The sequence below is a fragment of the Candoia aspera genome, chromosome 6 (genome assembly GCF_035149785.1).
Source record: "Candoia aspera isolate rCanAsp1 chromosome 6, rCanAsp1.hap2, whole genome shotgun sequence".
In the NCBI taxonomy this organism is placed as follows: domain Eukaryota; kingdom Metazoa; phylum Chordata; class Lepidosauria; order Squamata; family Boidae; genus Candoia; species Candoia aspera.
In genome coordinates this window covers 81,869,058-81,883,389 of record NC_086158.1, presented here as the reverse complement: position 1 = coordinate 81,883,389, position 14,332 = coordinate 81,869,058, and the positions used below count along the sequence as shown (strand labels likewise).

At 39.6% G+C, this 14,332-nt stretch overlaps 1 protein-coding gene across 1 annotated transcript in view; it reads right to left on the bottom strand.

Moving 5' to 3' along the window:
- The window catches only part of CDH23 (cadherin related 23), a 537,138-nt gene that overhangs the window by 275,449 nt on the left and 247,357 nt on the right, over positions 1-14,332 (bottom strand). The window contains exons 9-10 of the mRNA XM_063307837.1: positions 7,578-7,690; positions 3,244-3,432 (exon numbers count right to left, since the gene is read on the bottom strand). Of these exons, the coding sequence (XP_063163907.1) occupies positions 3,244-3,432; positions 7,578-7,690 (302 nt within the window). The remainder of the gene's footprint in view (positions 1-3,243; positions 3,433-7,577; positions 7,691-14,332) is intronic.

Below are 14,332 nucleotides of genomic sequence, written 5' to 3'. Positions count from 1 at the left end.
TTGTTCTTCCTAGCCCTTGGGTCACTACTTTCAAATTTAATTGAATATGTGATTAGTTTTGCTCACAGAGCCTAGCCGCAAAAGATTCTGCTGTTGGTTTTTATTTTTCTTATCTCCAGATGCTGCTGTCTGCATGTGCTTGCTAGAAGACTGTATTCAATTATTTTTACTTGTATTTTAGTAACTCATGAGTTAAATACTGTTCTTCCTTCTAGATTTTTATACTTACAGTATATGATGTTGTTCTAATGATACATACCCAGCTGGGGTTTGAGCAAACTTACTGGATTTACAAATTATTACAAGGAAGAACTGTCTTAACTATTAGTTACATTTAGCCAAAGGACGTGGTCTTTTCAGAAAAGAAGGTTGACGTTTCCTGGTCTATGGATGATCAGATGATCATAACAAGCTACTAGCTGAAAACTCATGTTAAGCTAGTATAGACCAAAGTAAGACAAAAATAAAAGCAGGTGGAATCAAAACGGTGACCAGAGCAAGCAGATTGCTTTGAGCTCCATTCTTGTTCAGCTTTCTTTTTAGTATCATCTTCTTAGTTATTTGGTAAGACCACTGACAGAAAACTACTGCTATTTGTAAACCTTTTAAACATTAGTGCAGCTTTCAATCATCATTCATTAAGCAGGACAGGAAAGGGTCATGCTTGAATGCTAAAAGTGCCCTGTTCCAGTGTGCACTGCCCTGTGGAGATAGGTGCTCTGGTTTCATAAAAGGTGTCTTTTTTAAATGTTAGGAGTCTGATGGCTACTTTTATCTGCAGGATACTGAATTAAAAACAGATCGTGGAAACTGTAAGGGACATGGTGGTCTATGGTGGTCTATCTGTTCCAAGAGAGATTGGGCTCTGCGCTCTGTCCTACTTGCTAGACAATTCTTCTCTCTCGACAGAGTGATCTCACAATTATAATTGGCACTGATGTGAATCAACATTCTGTAAGTGTGTTCCATGGCTGTCAGGAATTTGGTGATGTGTTTCAGAAAGTGGAGGGGGGTGGTTGATCCATTTGTCTTCCACACTCTTTTTCTTGGCAGACTAAAAAGGAGAGTTGTCTGGGTTTTGGAGCTGAGATGACTGAGCCCTAAAATGTTTGGGTCCATTTGGGGCTAAATCCAACTCTCTGGGGGTTAACTGGCTTGGCCAATTGACCCTGTTTTTCCATTTGCACAATAGGCTACTTCACCCCATGACCTAATTAAATGCGTTGCATGAACAGAGGTATAGTAGTCAAATAGTGATTATTTTTACTTGTACTGTTAAAGCAGTGGGAACTAGCAACTTTTGCAAATCACTCAGATTTGCCTAGAGTAACTGAGCTATTTCTTGCCCATCTCAGCCTTAAAGGTGATATTGCGCATTAGACTCCCCCAAGCTTATAACTTCCAAATATAAAGGATTGCTATCCCACAAATCCTCAGCTATGTGCTGCATTGGAATTATGGAGATTATACCATAACACATCTGCAAGCTTTTAAGCCCAACTTAAAGGTTGTTGCACATTATGGCATAGTTCTATGGTTGAATAATGCACAGGCAATAAAGCATGAATATATGAGTCAAATTGGATGAGTTGTTCAACAGCAGAACATTAGACGGGGGGAAAGACTTCAGGGCAGTTCCAAGAGAAATGGGCCTTTGCTGAACCATATCAACAACTCCAGACCAAAAACCAGAGGTGCTACATATCAGCAGTTAGTCACATTCCAGCAGAGGATATGAAGCCCAGCCATGCAAGAAAGGAGATTTTGGGAAGTTCAACTAAGAGAGTTTAGAAAAACAAACAAACAAACAAATGGAGCTGCTTGCACTTGAGAATCTTATAGGTAAGTAAGTAAGTAAATAAATAAATCTGGAGAAACAAAAGACAATTCCGCCAAACAACTTAAGAGAACCTGTTATTTAGCACTCACTTTAACTCAAAGAGTTTATGATACCCACAGATGTGAATCCTCACTGGACCAAGATATTCTGATATGAAGAAGAAATAAAAAGCTGTCACTCTGGCAAAGGAATAGACAGGAGAAATTTCTAGTTTTGTGCTAATGGCCTTTTTCAGAGCACCTCCTTCAACCCTGACAAACTTCGAGTTTTCTGTTCAAAACAGGGACCTCTTTGATAAAAATCACACAGGAAATATTTTTCCTTTTTGTCAGTCCTCCAAGTGAGCACAATATAAGTTTAACAGCCAGACTGGAGAAAAACACACATCAACTTCCTAGTGATTTCTCAATTAAACGTAGCTCATTGTACAACAAGACCAGTAGATGTTTAAGGAGCATAGATATAAAAGAATGAGAAGATCCCAGTGGTAGGTGAAATCCAAAACCTTATATAGTAAATTTCACTGATTTCCACATAGTCAGATTGTTTAATTCCTGGTGATGTATCTGAATAGGGGGGGGGGGGAAGCTTTTTGTGCATTTCAGGATAAAAATGAACCAACAGAAGACTTCTGATGAAAAACTTTCTATTCCCTAAACTTGTTATTGCTACCAGACAAAAGGCTGTATATTTATGAAAACAACCTGAGAAAGGAAGACATGTAATTGCACAAAAACTGCCACTGTACTTGCTAGATATCATAAATGGTATCATCATCATTTTAAAGAAGGAACCATGGGTTAAGAAGATGCAGAGGTTGAAAAATACTCCAGCCATTTCCCACATATCATGGTTACTTGATAAAAGTGCAAGTTAGCCATAAATTATTGATACATCATGCAAGTTATTTCCATGCAATTATGGATTATATAGCAAACAGTTTATTACAATTATGGTAGCAAATTGCCAAGGATGCAGGAACGTGCTTAGAGTAGAAGGACATAAAAATTACCCGATGTAACAGAGCCAAATTTTATTAGAGCTTCCAAAGCAAAAAAGTAGATAAATGGCAGCTATAAATAATGTTTTTTTTAAAAAAAGGATTTAAATTGATTGGAGAATTCTATTTCATAAATTGGAAGACTGTATTTTATAGATATAAATCTTGTAGTAAATCAGTATGTACTAAAATCTGAAATAATGTGGCATGTGCAATCTGATACTCTGTTAATAAAGAAATTTAAATTAAAAGAATAAGATGGCAGATTATTCTAATTAATTATCCAGTTTATCGAGATTATCCTTATCCTAATTCTTATGTAAAATATGAAGGAAAATTATGTCAGGAACAGAATTCAGATAATTAAAAAAGAGTGATTTAATCCTAATTTTTTATGTTTTACCTCATCTTTATCCTGCACTTGGATGAAAAGAGGAAGAGCAAAGCCCACTTGAGCCAATTCAGGAATAGCCACACTGTACTCTGAACTGTTGAATTCAGGAGCATTGTCATTTATGTCAATAACAAGGATGTTGAAGGTCGTCATGACTGTTGCATTGGAAGGAGTCCGGTCATCATTCAGTTCAGTTCCCTGAAAATAAATAAATAAATAAATGAACAAAATAAAAATAAAAATCTTCACAAAGAACTGCAGAAGCCATGGACATCCTAAAGAAATAATATCTGTTCTATATGTTTCATATAACAAGTGCTATGAGAACAAGATCAACAGTGTAATGACCAGAACAGTCAAGCATTCACTCAGTGACAGTCATAAGCCTTTGCTTATTTAACTGTTTAAGGAAGCGTAGCATTCGATACAAGGTAAAAGTTGCGAATGGCATTTCCTGCGTGTTCTACAGTTTAAAATCACAACAGCCTCTAATTCCCCCCCACTAGCCCCAGAGGCATGTGCCCCCCCTTTCCATGCCAGAAGATGGCTTGAACAGTATTCTGCCTGTTGACCTTGGGGCAAGGAGCATCTAGCCCAAACAAAATGATTCACCCTCCAACTCCCCCTCCCTGCTGGCGACTTGCAGTCTGCTGACACGGGTTGCTTGAAGATGGATGTGAGTTTGATAAGTTGTTCTGGGAACATTTGATTGGGAAGTCTGACAAATAGAAGCTATGTAATATGATTATGCTTAACAAAGAGAGCCTGTTTGGTATAGTTTTTAAGATGCCGGACTAGAAACCAGGTGTCCATGAGTTCTAGTCCTGCCTTAGGCACAAGGCCTTCTGGTGACTTTGGATGAGTTGCTCTCACTAAGCCCTTAGAAGAAGGCAAGGGCAAACCACTTCTGAAAATATTGCCAAGAAAACTGCAGGGACTTGTCAAACCGGACTTGGATACCCCCCTCCCCCCAAAAAAGCTTAGCCACAAACTTTTTAAGGAAGTATTTATTCAGTTTGATGGGGCTAATTTCTTGGTAAGGGTCTAGTGGACTAATATATTTAATTCTTATATATGCAATGGTAACTTAATGTCAGAGCTTTCTCCATGTCACCTAAAGTTATTCATATGTTTTAAAAATTAAACTTATCTTTTATTACAGCTATTACATACTTTATAACATACCTTTATACCTTAACGTATTTTTTTCTGCAAGTATCTGTCTTTGTTTCTAACAAAAAAATACTGGGTATTAATTATAAAACAATACTCTGTAATTCTGTAGTATGAGAACTCCACATTTTCCTTTCCAAGGAGCAAAGCACTTGAAGGATATTTGCATTCAATGGTGGGAGAATGACATCCAGGAAATCTGCACATATTACCAGCATTATGAGAACCAAAATTTAGGCAGCTGCTGCTGTTTCCGCTTAGCACAGAAGGAAAAGAGAGTTGAGGGACTGGTGTGTAGAAGACCAGGTGTTAGTGGGCAGGATTTTGTGGCTCAAGTAGAAACTTGACTTGGCTTTGTTCTGAAATAGGATGAGCTGCAAAAGTGGGACTCATCTATCACTAGCTTCTAAGTACCAACTCATATCTGCCAAATGTGCCGCTCTCCTCTTTTCAGCAGTACTTTGCAAAGAAGAGGTATGTGGGGGAAAGCTGGCGTGTAATCTAGACGGTCAGGTCCAGCTCATGCAGATTGGATGGTAATTTTTTTCTAAGATCCAGAAAGCTGTTTTCTTTTCTCCTTTTGCCTGACTCGCTTCCAATCTATCATCTGACTGGTCCTTTCCAAAGCACTTGTCAGGTCTTAGGTTTTGAAAGGGTACCAGACCAGCTTTTCAAAATATTGGTTTAGAGCCCTAGACCTGTGGTTTAAAAACCAGGACTAACGTTCTGTTGAGAAACTGTTCTGTGTTGTAGAAAAGGTTAATTTAAATTGGGAAAGAGAGCGGGGGTTTGCAAACTTGGTGTTCCCAGTTCTGTCCTCAAAAGTGGCATCACAAAGGGTTTAAGGTGCCTGTTCTTTTTTAGTGTCTTTATTACTTGGGGGGGCAGGGCAGCAGCACCATTTCCCCCACTCAGTAGGCTACTTCCAGCTGCCTCTCGTCATGGCCACTTGTAACCAACACAGCCATTTCATTCCAGCACTAGCTGAGAATGAAGTTTGCTGGTTATTGATAACCTACTGCTTCACCTCATGCTCCTTTTCCATTCCTGCTGGCCCAACTGACAGATCACAAGTGCAGAGGACAGACACTGTCTGAAGTGGAGGAAATGCCCTGATGCTCTTCACATCCTTCTTCTGCACCTGGGACCTCTCACATAGGCTATTTCTGAACACAGGTCTAGCAAACTTTAGAAAGAGGACTAAGCCTATGTCCAAAAATAGTCTGGTTCACAGATTGCAGGTGCAGAGGACAGGTCTGGGATGAATCAGATCTCATGCCCCTCCTCTGTCAGCCAGGCTGTTTCAGACACAGATTGGCACTTTATCCATGTTCAGAAATAGTCATCACTCCATGCCTAGTATAACCTGCCACCTGGGCAATTAAAAGGCGGCTAAAACTTCCACCCCAAGCATCCAACTACACTTGCCCAAATCTGCCTCCCAACATGTTAAGGAGAGTGATTAGTGGATGTTTCTCCTCCTGGCAGATGATGCTCAGTGGAAATGGAGCTGGGAAATTGACCAATCGCTTTCCTTCCCTTGTCCCACATTAAAACTATAAGGATATAGATAGGCAGCCTCATTCCTGAGTCAGGTTAGGGCTCAGCAGGTGGGACAGTGCAATTAATAAGAGAGCCAGTCTGGTCTAGTGGTTAAGGTGTTGGGCTAGAAACCAGGAGACAGAGAGTTCTAGTACCGCCTTAGGCAAGAAAGCTGACTGGGTGACCTTGGGCCAGTCCCTCTCTCTCGGCCCAACTCACCTCACAGGGTTGTTGTTGTGGGGAAAAGAGGAGGAGGAAGGAATATTAGGTATGTTCACCACCTTGAGTTATTTATAAAAATAATAAAGGTGGGATAGAAAAATAAATAAATAAATGTCATGCTGGCAAACTTTTCTGCTGATTCAAAGACTGGAGGATAGCAGATTTTTGCAGCTGTGCGGAAGAGCCTACCAGGAGCAGTTATTACTGAACAGCCAAACTTCTTATTCATGTATATCTCCTCTTGAAAAGAAGAATGAATTTTGAATTTAAAATGTCTTTCATTACCATTTGAGGGCCATAACGTGCAAGGCACTTGCAGACTAATGAACAGAGAGAGCAATATGTTGCCTTAGATTTGATGGGAGAGAACCAGCTTTCGAACTTACAGTGAGTTTATTAGCAAAGCAGGGGGTGGGGGAGGAATTCTTCCCCCTATTGAGAAAAAGGCTCTGCCTCAGTTAGATTTTTCTTTAACTAAAAGGTGAACTATGGAAAGGAGCAAGATTTTAAGGGGTAGCAATAATAGCGTATTGACCATATAGAATTCCACCAAATGAAACTTAAGAGTGGTCAAATGGAGTAATTGCATGCCAAGTGCTCTCCCTGACAAAGTGCTGCCCTTTTAGTCAGCAGGGGCTGGGGGTGATCAGTCCTTTTTTTCTTTGGAAAACCCTCCAAATCAATGACCCTTCTAGCAGATGCCCTTTCTCCCACCTCGATCCCTTCTATCTCAGTAGAATTTATATCACTAAATATGTTTCGAGCTTTATATTGATTTTAATTAAAGATCTATGATGGGGGGAGGAGAGGTTTTCAGAATTGGAAAAGGGCTCTTCAGGTATTGGTTAGCCAGGTGGGATTGCACCTCCTCTCTCTAATGTTGCTCTTCTGAGGAGCATCAAACATTATCGGTGCCACATAGATGACCAAAAGAAAAAAAATCTGAAGTTGGTAATGACACCTACGATGCATTTCAAAACCCAAATTTCCAAAATGCCTGCCATTTTTATTTCATGTGATATCCACTTTAGCTTTTTTAAAATCCTTAATCATTCTACAGGGATTACATGCTATCATGTAATTAATAATAGAGTTTTCTTTGAGTTGAGATTGTCTGCTGGTGACTTCATGGATATACCCATGTCATTTCCTTGGTAAAAATACAGAAGAGATTTTTCAATACCTCTCAGTCTAGCCTACAACCCCGAAATGTTCTAGTGACTTCCCATCCAAACACTGAACAGGGCCACCCTCCTCAGCATGTTATGATTAGCACCTTGGCTAGATGCTACCACGTAATTGGTCGGGCATATCGCTAGCCATCCCACAATCAAGGAACAAACAGTCTGTGTTCTTTTCTTCTCTCTTTGAGATGTTCTGAAACACTGATTCTGTTTTTTTCTTACCTTCACTGTAAGAATAAATCCAGCACTGTAGAAAGGATTTTCTCGGTCCAGTGGCCCATTCAGAGTTAAAGCACCACTGATGTAATCCAGTGCAAAGATACTGTTGGTGTTGCCTGAAAATAAAATAAATTGGGTAAGTGCAAATAAACTCCTGTGAAAAGCATACAAAGCTCAAAAATTAATATAAAAGGTGAGAGACAGATATTCAGAGAAAGCTGTTTTATGTCCATAACACCATGGAAACTGCAAAGAGAAGCTTGAGAGGTAAAAGTCTCATTTGGAACCCCAAGCCAGCAGCAGATTATGATGTGAACTGAAAGCATTGCATTTAAAAAACTAAACTCAATTTCCCGTTGCCTCAGTCTAACAAGATATAGGATTGAGAACTGAGTAACTCCTGATAATATCACAAAAACTTCAGGCAATATAGGAAGTTTCAAACTGCTCCTTTTAAAATGGAAATGTATTCATAGTTTTTGTATACACAACAGTTTTGTTACTTAGACACACATGTGCACTTGTGTTTTATAGCTAAAACAGGACAAGATGGGGTGGAGCAGGAGTGCTTTGTTTAAAGCATTATGGACACTCTAGATGAGACTGGAAGGATTTGCAGAACACAGGTGGGAAACAGCATTTTCTCCTCCCGCTATAATGCACAGCAGTAACTCCCATGCAGCATGAAACTGACCAAATCTATACCCGTAACAGTGAGAAGTTGGGGTAGGGGCATCAGACTGGGAAGAAAAAGGTGGAGGGAAATAGCAGTTTTCCTTCTGTGATATTCTGCTTCTGTAATACAAGCTTATCAAAGTTTAACAAAACTGTATCCTAATCAGCTCAGTTTTACAAATTGTAAATTCCCATTACAGGAGGCTTGAACTTGGTGCCCTATGGATCAGCCAGTGAGTCATTCTTGATTCCCTACCAGTAGTAAAAGAAAAGGAAACAACAGTGCTCAACAATAGAAAGAGATCTCTGGAGAATATAGAGGGACACACAAAAGACATGTGCATAACTGGCTTCTACCTGAATCTTGAGTCATCACTGGGAAGGAATAGATAGCTCCAAAACAAGAGAATATCTGTAGCTCAGGGTTGAACTGTGGAGTCCTTGATGCTCTCTGAGCTTGGTTGTTTGCTTGCAGACATTTCATTACCCAACGAGGCAACATCATCATTAGGGTAAACGATACCCTAATCAAGGAACTATCAGGGAGAAAACCACACCCCACCAACACTGGCAAAGCAAGCTGCTGCATATAAACCAGGAACAAACCCCACCCTCACTAGCACTGATGATGTTATGTAGTGGGTAATGAAACATCTGCAAGCAAACAACCAAGCTCAAAGAGCACCAAGGACTCCACAGGAATAGACAGAGTTGATCTGTATACAGTGAGGAAGTTTTTAGAGTGGCTTCAACTATTTGAATTCATGTTCACATTTAGAAATAGATGAGGTGGGATGAGCACAGCATCCCTCTTTATTCTTCTACACGAAAGCACACATTTTTGTAGTTACATATTTTCCTTTTGTGATCAATGCCTCCCTACCCTCCTCTACTTCTATAAAGCACCGCTGCTTTCATTTATTTTATCATTACCTTTCTATCAATTTCTTGACCCACTAAAAAGTCCCAGCTTGGGTTAAGTGTAGTTTAGCATGTAGCTGACTGTGCAGTTCTGCAGAACAGTGTGATGGCTTTCAATTGGTTTGTCTGCTCTAGTGGTCTAACAGCAATTATGCTCTCCTCGTTTTATATGTGAAGGGCAAAAAATATATACAGGTACAAATAACAAACTCCAAGCCTACTGGATATCTCCATTATTCCTCCACCTACTGGACTCTACAGCTGAAAGGGCACAGGCAACATGTAACATGTGAGAGGTGGAAGAATGGCCTGTATGTCTTCTGCAGCATTCATTTTATTTATTTATTTATTTATTATTCACATTTCTATCACCGCCCATCTCCCCCTAAAAGGGGGACTTCATCATCCCCAAATGTTCACAAGCTGATAGGTTTGCCTTTATCTTTCTAGATGAAGAAGGTAGAAGGTATGGGTGCCTGTTTAGGGGTTCTTACATCAAAACAGTTGCTGCTTCCCAGATACTGTTGCTGTAATATGTACTCCAGAGAATACACAAGGGGAGCGGCACATTATAAAGTGCATCAGCATATCTAATCTTTAAGAATTAGGAGCATCAGCAAGGGAAATACTTGGACCATGGATGTCTCTGGGCTCATGATTTCCCCAATACATATGCAAGTGGTACAGCATGAAAAGGAACAAAGGAAGAGCTCTCATCATGCCATTTGAGTAAGGCAAATCTCATTTTATATAGTGACATTAGATTTAATTTGAATGTTCTGGTGGAGTTGTGATATTTCTAATTTGGGTTTTAAAATCACAACATTGGATTCATAGGAATTAAAACATATATATTCACAATATTCTCTACTTGCAGCTGGACAGTGTCTGATCTACAGTAGACTGCACTCTGGAGTATGCTTACTAAAATAAACCTTGTTGAACTCAGAGCAGTTTATGTCTTATGTGGACATAAGTTTAATATAATTATGTGGACTTATGTGGGAGATGATAGAGAGGTTGGAAAGGAAGGAAGAGAACACAGACATAAATAAATAGGCAAGTCATGAACAGCAAGTTCAGGTGAGGAACAAGCATTTCAAAGCATTCAGAGGGATTGTGCCTTAATTAATTCACTATAAATGAGGCTGGGAAATTCTTGTTACAGTTTCCAGGATTCTGTATTTACCCTACACTAGTAATACCTTACTGAAATCAGTATAGTTCTTGTTTCCTTGATCTTGTCTAGCTGCATGGAACCAGGCAGTAGAAAAGTTAAATATCAGGCTATAAATGCACAAACTTGCTAAAATTCTTCAGCTATTTTTATTTGAACTGCCTGCCCTCTACTGTGTCTTGAACTTCAGGATTGTGCTTAGTTGTTTCTATGTCTGTTAATATCGGCATTAGGCCAGACAATAGTCTCCTGTTTCCTCTGATTCACTCGATGTGGCATGGCCAGCCATTTTTGTCCTACGGCTCCCATGTTTCTCAGTGTTAAGTTCAAGAATGATGTATAAATAAACTAATTTTTGAGGTTGTATGACATCTCACTAAAATAAAAGAAATTATTTTTCAGGCTAAAATTTAGCAGTACATACTAATGTAGTATCAGAAATATCCTGTATATGATGAGGGGAGGGGGAATGTACTTTAACCACAGAAAACTGATCTGTCCATCAATGCACTAAATACCTTCACTGCTTCTCTGGTGGGGTTAGAACATTGACTTGATATTACCTCTGCCTCTCATTCTACATTACTGGTAACTTGCATATCACTGTGAAAAATCAGGCCCTGCCTGCCTTTCCTCATGGTCACAGCACCTGTTAGCATCTCTACCAGAAGTGCAGGTTCGGTGGCATATAGACAAGTACCATTTTGGAAGTGGGGGGACTGAGAAGTATTCACTAGGGTCAGCTGAGACCTAGCAGTGGGAGGACAGCTTTTGTTTAGAGAAGGGATTGCTGCTTTTGAGTGAAATAGCTGTCAAACAATAGCTAGTTAGAACTGGTTGCAGAGAAAAAAAAAGATAAAGACCAGAATTCACAGTTGTCCATGGGTAGAGAATTCTAGCTACAGTAAATCCATCCCCAGATACAGCACATTCCTGGGCTGCTGTTCCATATACCACAAACAAAACACTGGAATAAAACAGTTTCCCCAAATATCAGTGCATGTTAGATTAAAGCCTGCTTCAGTAACAAATATCTTAAATGCCAAAAATCTGTTTGAATAAAAATGTCTTTATGCACAGCAGAGCAACAAGAAAAGAATAGAGCTACTTTGATTTCTTTTTTTGGAAAGAAATTCCAGAGATTAGAAGCAACCAGCTGGAAATGCCTTCAATATTCTCACCACATCACTGTTTTTTCCAGGGTCAATGGAAACTGAAGATCAGTGTCAGTTCTGGTGACCCCAGTGTGACATTCAAGGCCATAATAGTACCAGATGGCCCCATAGTTTGCAGACAGTAACCAGAGCAGAGAACCCCTTCAAAACTGAATGAACTTTACAAGAAGATGTGTTCACTTTTGATGCTTCTTCCCAAAGCCAAGCAATTAAGCATGATAAATTATTTTGTTGAGGTTGTTGAAGGAAAACTTTGGACATGGGGAAACATCTCTAACCAGTAGCCCTCTTCAATATTTTGGAAGGATAATGTGGACAAGCCCAAATCCCATATGCGTGATGCACAGATATAATGAAAAATAATTAGTCCCAAGTTATCTGGAGCTTTATGTATCAGAACCAGCACATTGAACTACATCCAGAAACAAAGAGTTAACTAAGGAAGTTGCAATAAGGAATTTGCATGGTATCTTTCTATAATCTAATCACAGCATTCTGAATCAGCCAATGTTTTAGAGAATTTTTCATAGGCAGAATCATGTAAACGGTGTTGTAGTTGTCCTGAACTCCTCAGTCTGGAGTCTGTCAGTTAGCAGTCTTAAAAATGTGAATCAGCAGGCCAAAGCACAATGTGGTGTTTGTCACACAAGTCAAGCTAATGTGGAGATTTCACAGGAAAGGCTCCACACAGAAAGCTAATCACAGTAGAGCATAGTACGGTGCAGATAAGGTTGGGCTGTTGTGCACAGTGGTTCCAATATTAGGTTGCATTCAGAAAGGATCTTAAAGACAAGAAGCTTAAAGACAAAAAGCTTCCAGCTTCGGCCTGAGCACAACTGGCACGGATCAATCCTAATTTCCAATCCCAGGCTCCTCCCAAGTAGAAGATGCTTCTATTTGCAGCCGATGCTACTTTTTTGCCTCCCTGCTTCCAAGGTTCAGATTACAACTAGAAATGGTGGGTCTTGGTGCCATTTTACCACTCTTGGTAGAGCCAGGAGACTATGTCTGATATCCTGATTGCTTCATCTTGATCTAAGGATGCATGGGCATGACAGTAGTCCAAAAGGAATTTATCTAAAACATGTGTCACTGTGGCCATATCTGATTATCTTCAGAAAAGATCAGAATTTAGGCACTTATTTCAGGTATGCAAGTACCTCTGCTCACCATTGAAGACTGAGCATGTAGGTACATACCTAACCTGTGAATGGAAGTCTTCAGGGAGAGCATAACCTCATTTAGTACATATTTACCCCTTATCCTGAGCATTGTCTTTTAATTGTCCGAGAACTTCTCTTTTGTTGTCTTGATTGAGCTTTGGTTTTCCCCCTTTTGTTTTATTTTTAAATCAAATACTGATACAGAACTTGATCTGCTTTAGATTTAGATGGAAGGAATAGAGAGAGCTCAATGTCATTAGGATACTGGAGACACCAAACCTTAACATACCAGACAACTGCAGTTTCATATGTAAGTTTTTAAAAAAAAAAAAAATGGAGTACAAGATGGAAGCTTGAATGGCCATAGTGTCAAAGGTAGTGTCAAACTACCTTTGGAAATCTGTCTCCAAATAAAACCAGAGTTATGGAAATGAGTGCTTCCCATTCCACCTGGGTGGTTTTGGAGGATGCCATGGTATCAAAGAGTAAGAAATGGAAAGCAAAATAAAGTAAAGAGAAGAGTTAAGGGGAATCAAAACAGATATGCAGAGGCATCCGGTGTCAAGTACGCATGCAAGTCAGTAGTTACAGAAGCAAGTTTTATTCTGAAAATTGGTTATAATAGACTGCTGAATGGTCAATGTTTTCCCATCGTCAACCAGAATGTGGTGGTTTTCGAAGTTGTATCTGATGTCACATCACAATGACAATATTTTCTTTGCAGTCATCACCACCATAGTGTAGACTTTCAGATGAGTTCTTGTCTAGGTTTTGTCAGAATCATCCAGCAATATCACTTTAGCCCTCATCCCACTCTAAAATTACAAACATTATATTGAATAAAACTTATATTTTGATTTTAAACGATTCTGGTATTTTCTCCCAGAATAGGAAAGACAATAGGGCATTCTGAAGGTCAGAAACTATGATCTGGTGCTGCACTTTGATCTTCCTGAGTCCCTGCTAATGAACTGGGTAGAGACTGAGGACCCAAAAGATAAGGTTATGTCATATATTTTAATCCTTGTTTGACCTTTAATAACGCTCATGGAAGTGCTCTTAGGCAAATATCCCAATAGTCCGCTTCTTCTAAATGAAGGGACATTTGCTGTCATGACATCCACTGCCTGGACTCACTAAATGTCGAGTGAGTGACTTTCATGGGATGTGAAAGGCGAACTTAGCCTATACTATATGAAGTAGATAATTTATTAATCAAAATGTGCTCTGTCAGGGCTCCTCTTGCTGAAATAGATGCTGTTGGATGTGGTTCACGGAATCAGCAACAGACACAGGCATCATTATATAAATAGTCTATCAGCAGCTTTGACTACCTCACTGATCTTCACCTTGAATTCTACCCCATACACCATGCAGACAGGTATTCAGGACCACTCCCCTATAACTTTTTCCTTCCTCTTTTTATGCACTGAATATCGCTGAATATTTTGCAAGCTTTGAGAGCTGTATGCTAGTAATGTCATCTGCCAACGTCAGATCCAAAGCAGAAAAGGGTAACCAAAGAAAGCAGCTGAGAAGTTCGTAAGCCAAAAAGGACAGTGATCATGGAGATTTTTAACATGAGGCGGCCCCAAACCTTACTGCAGTATGAAAGCAAGACCAGGTATAGGATTCCAAGGACAGTAA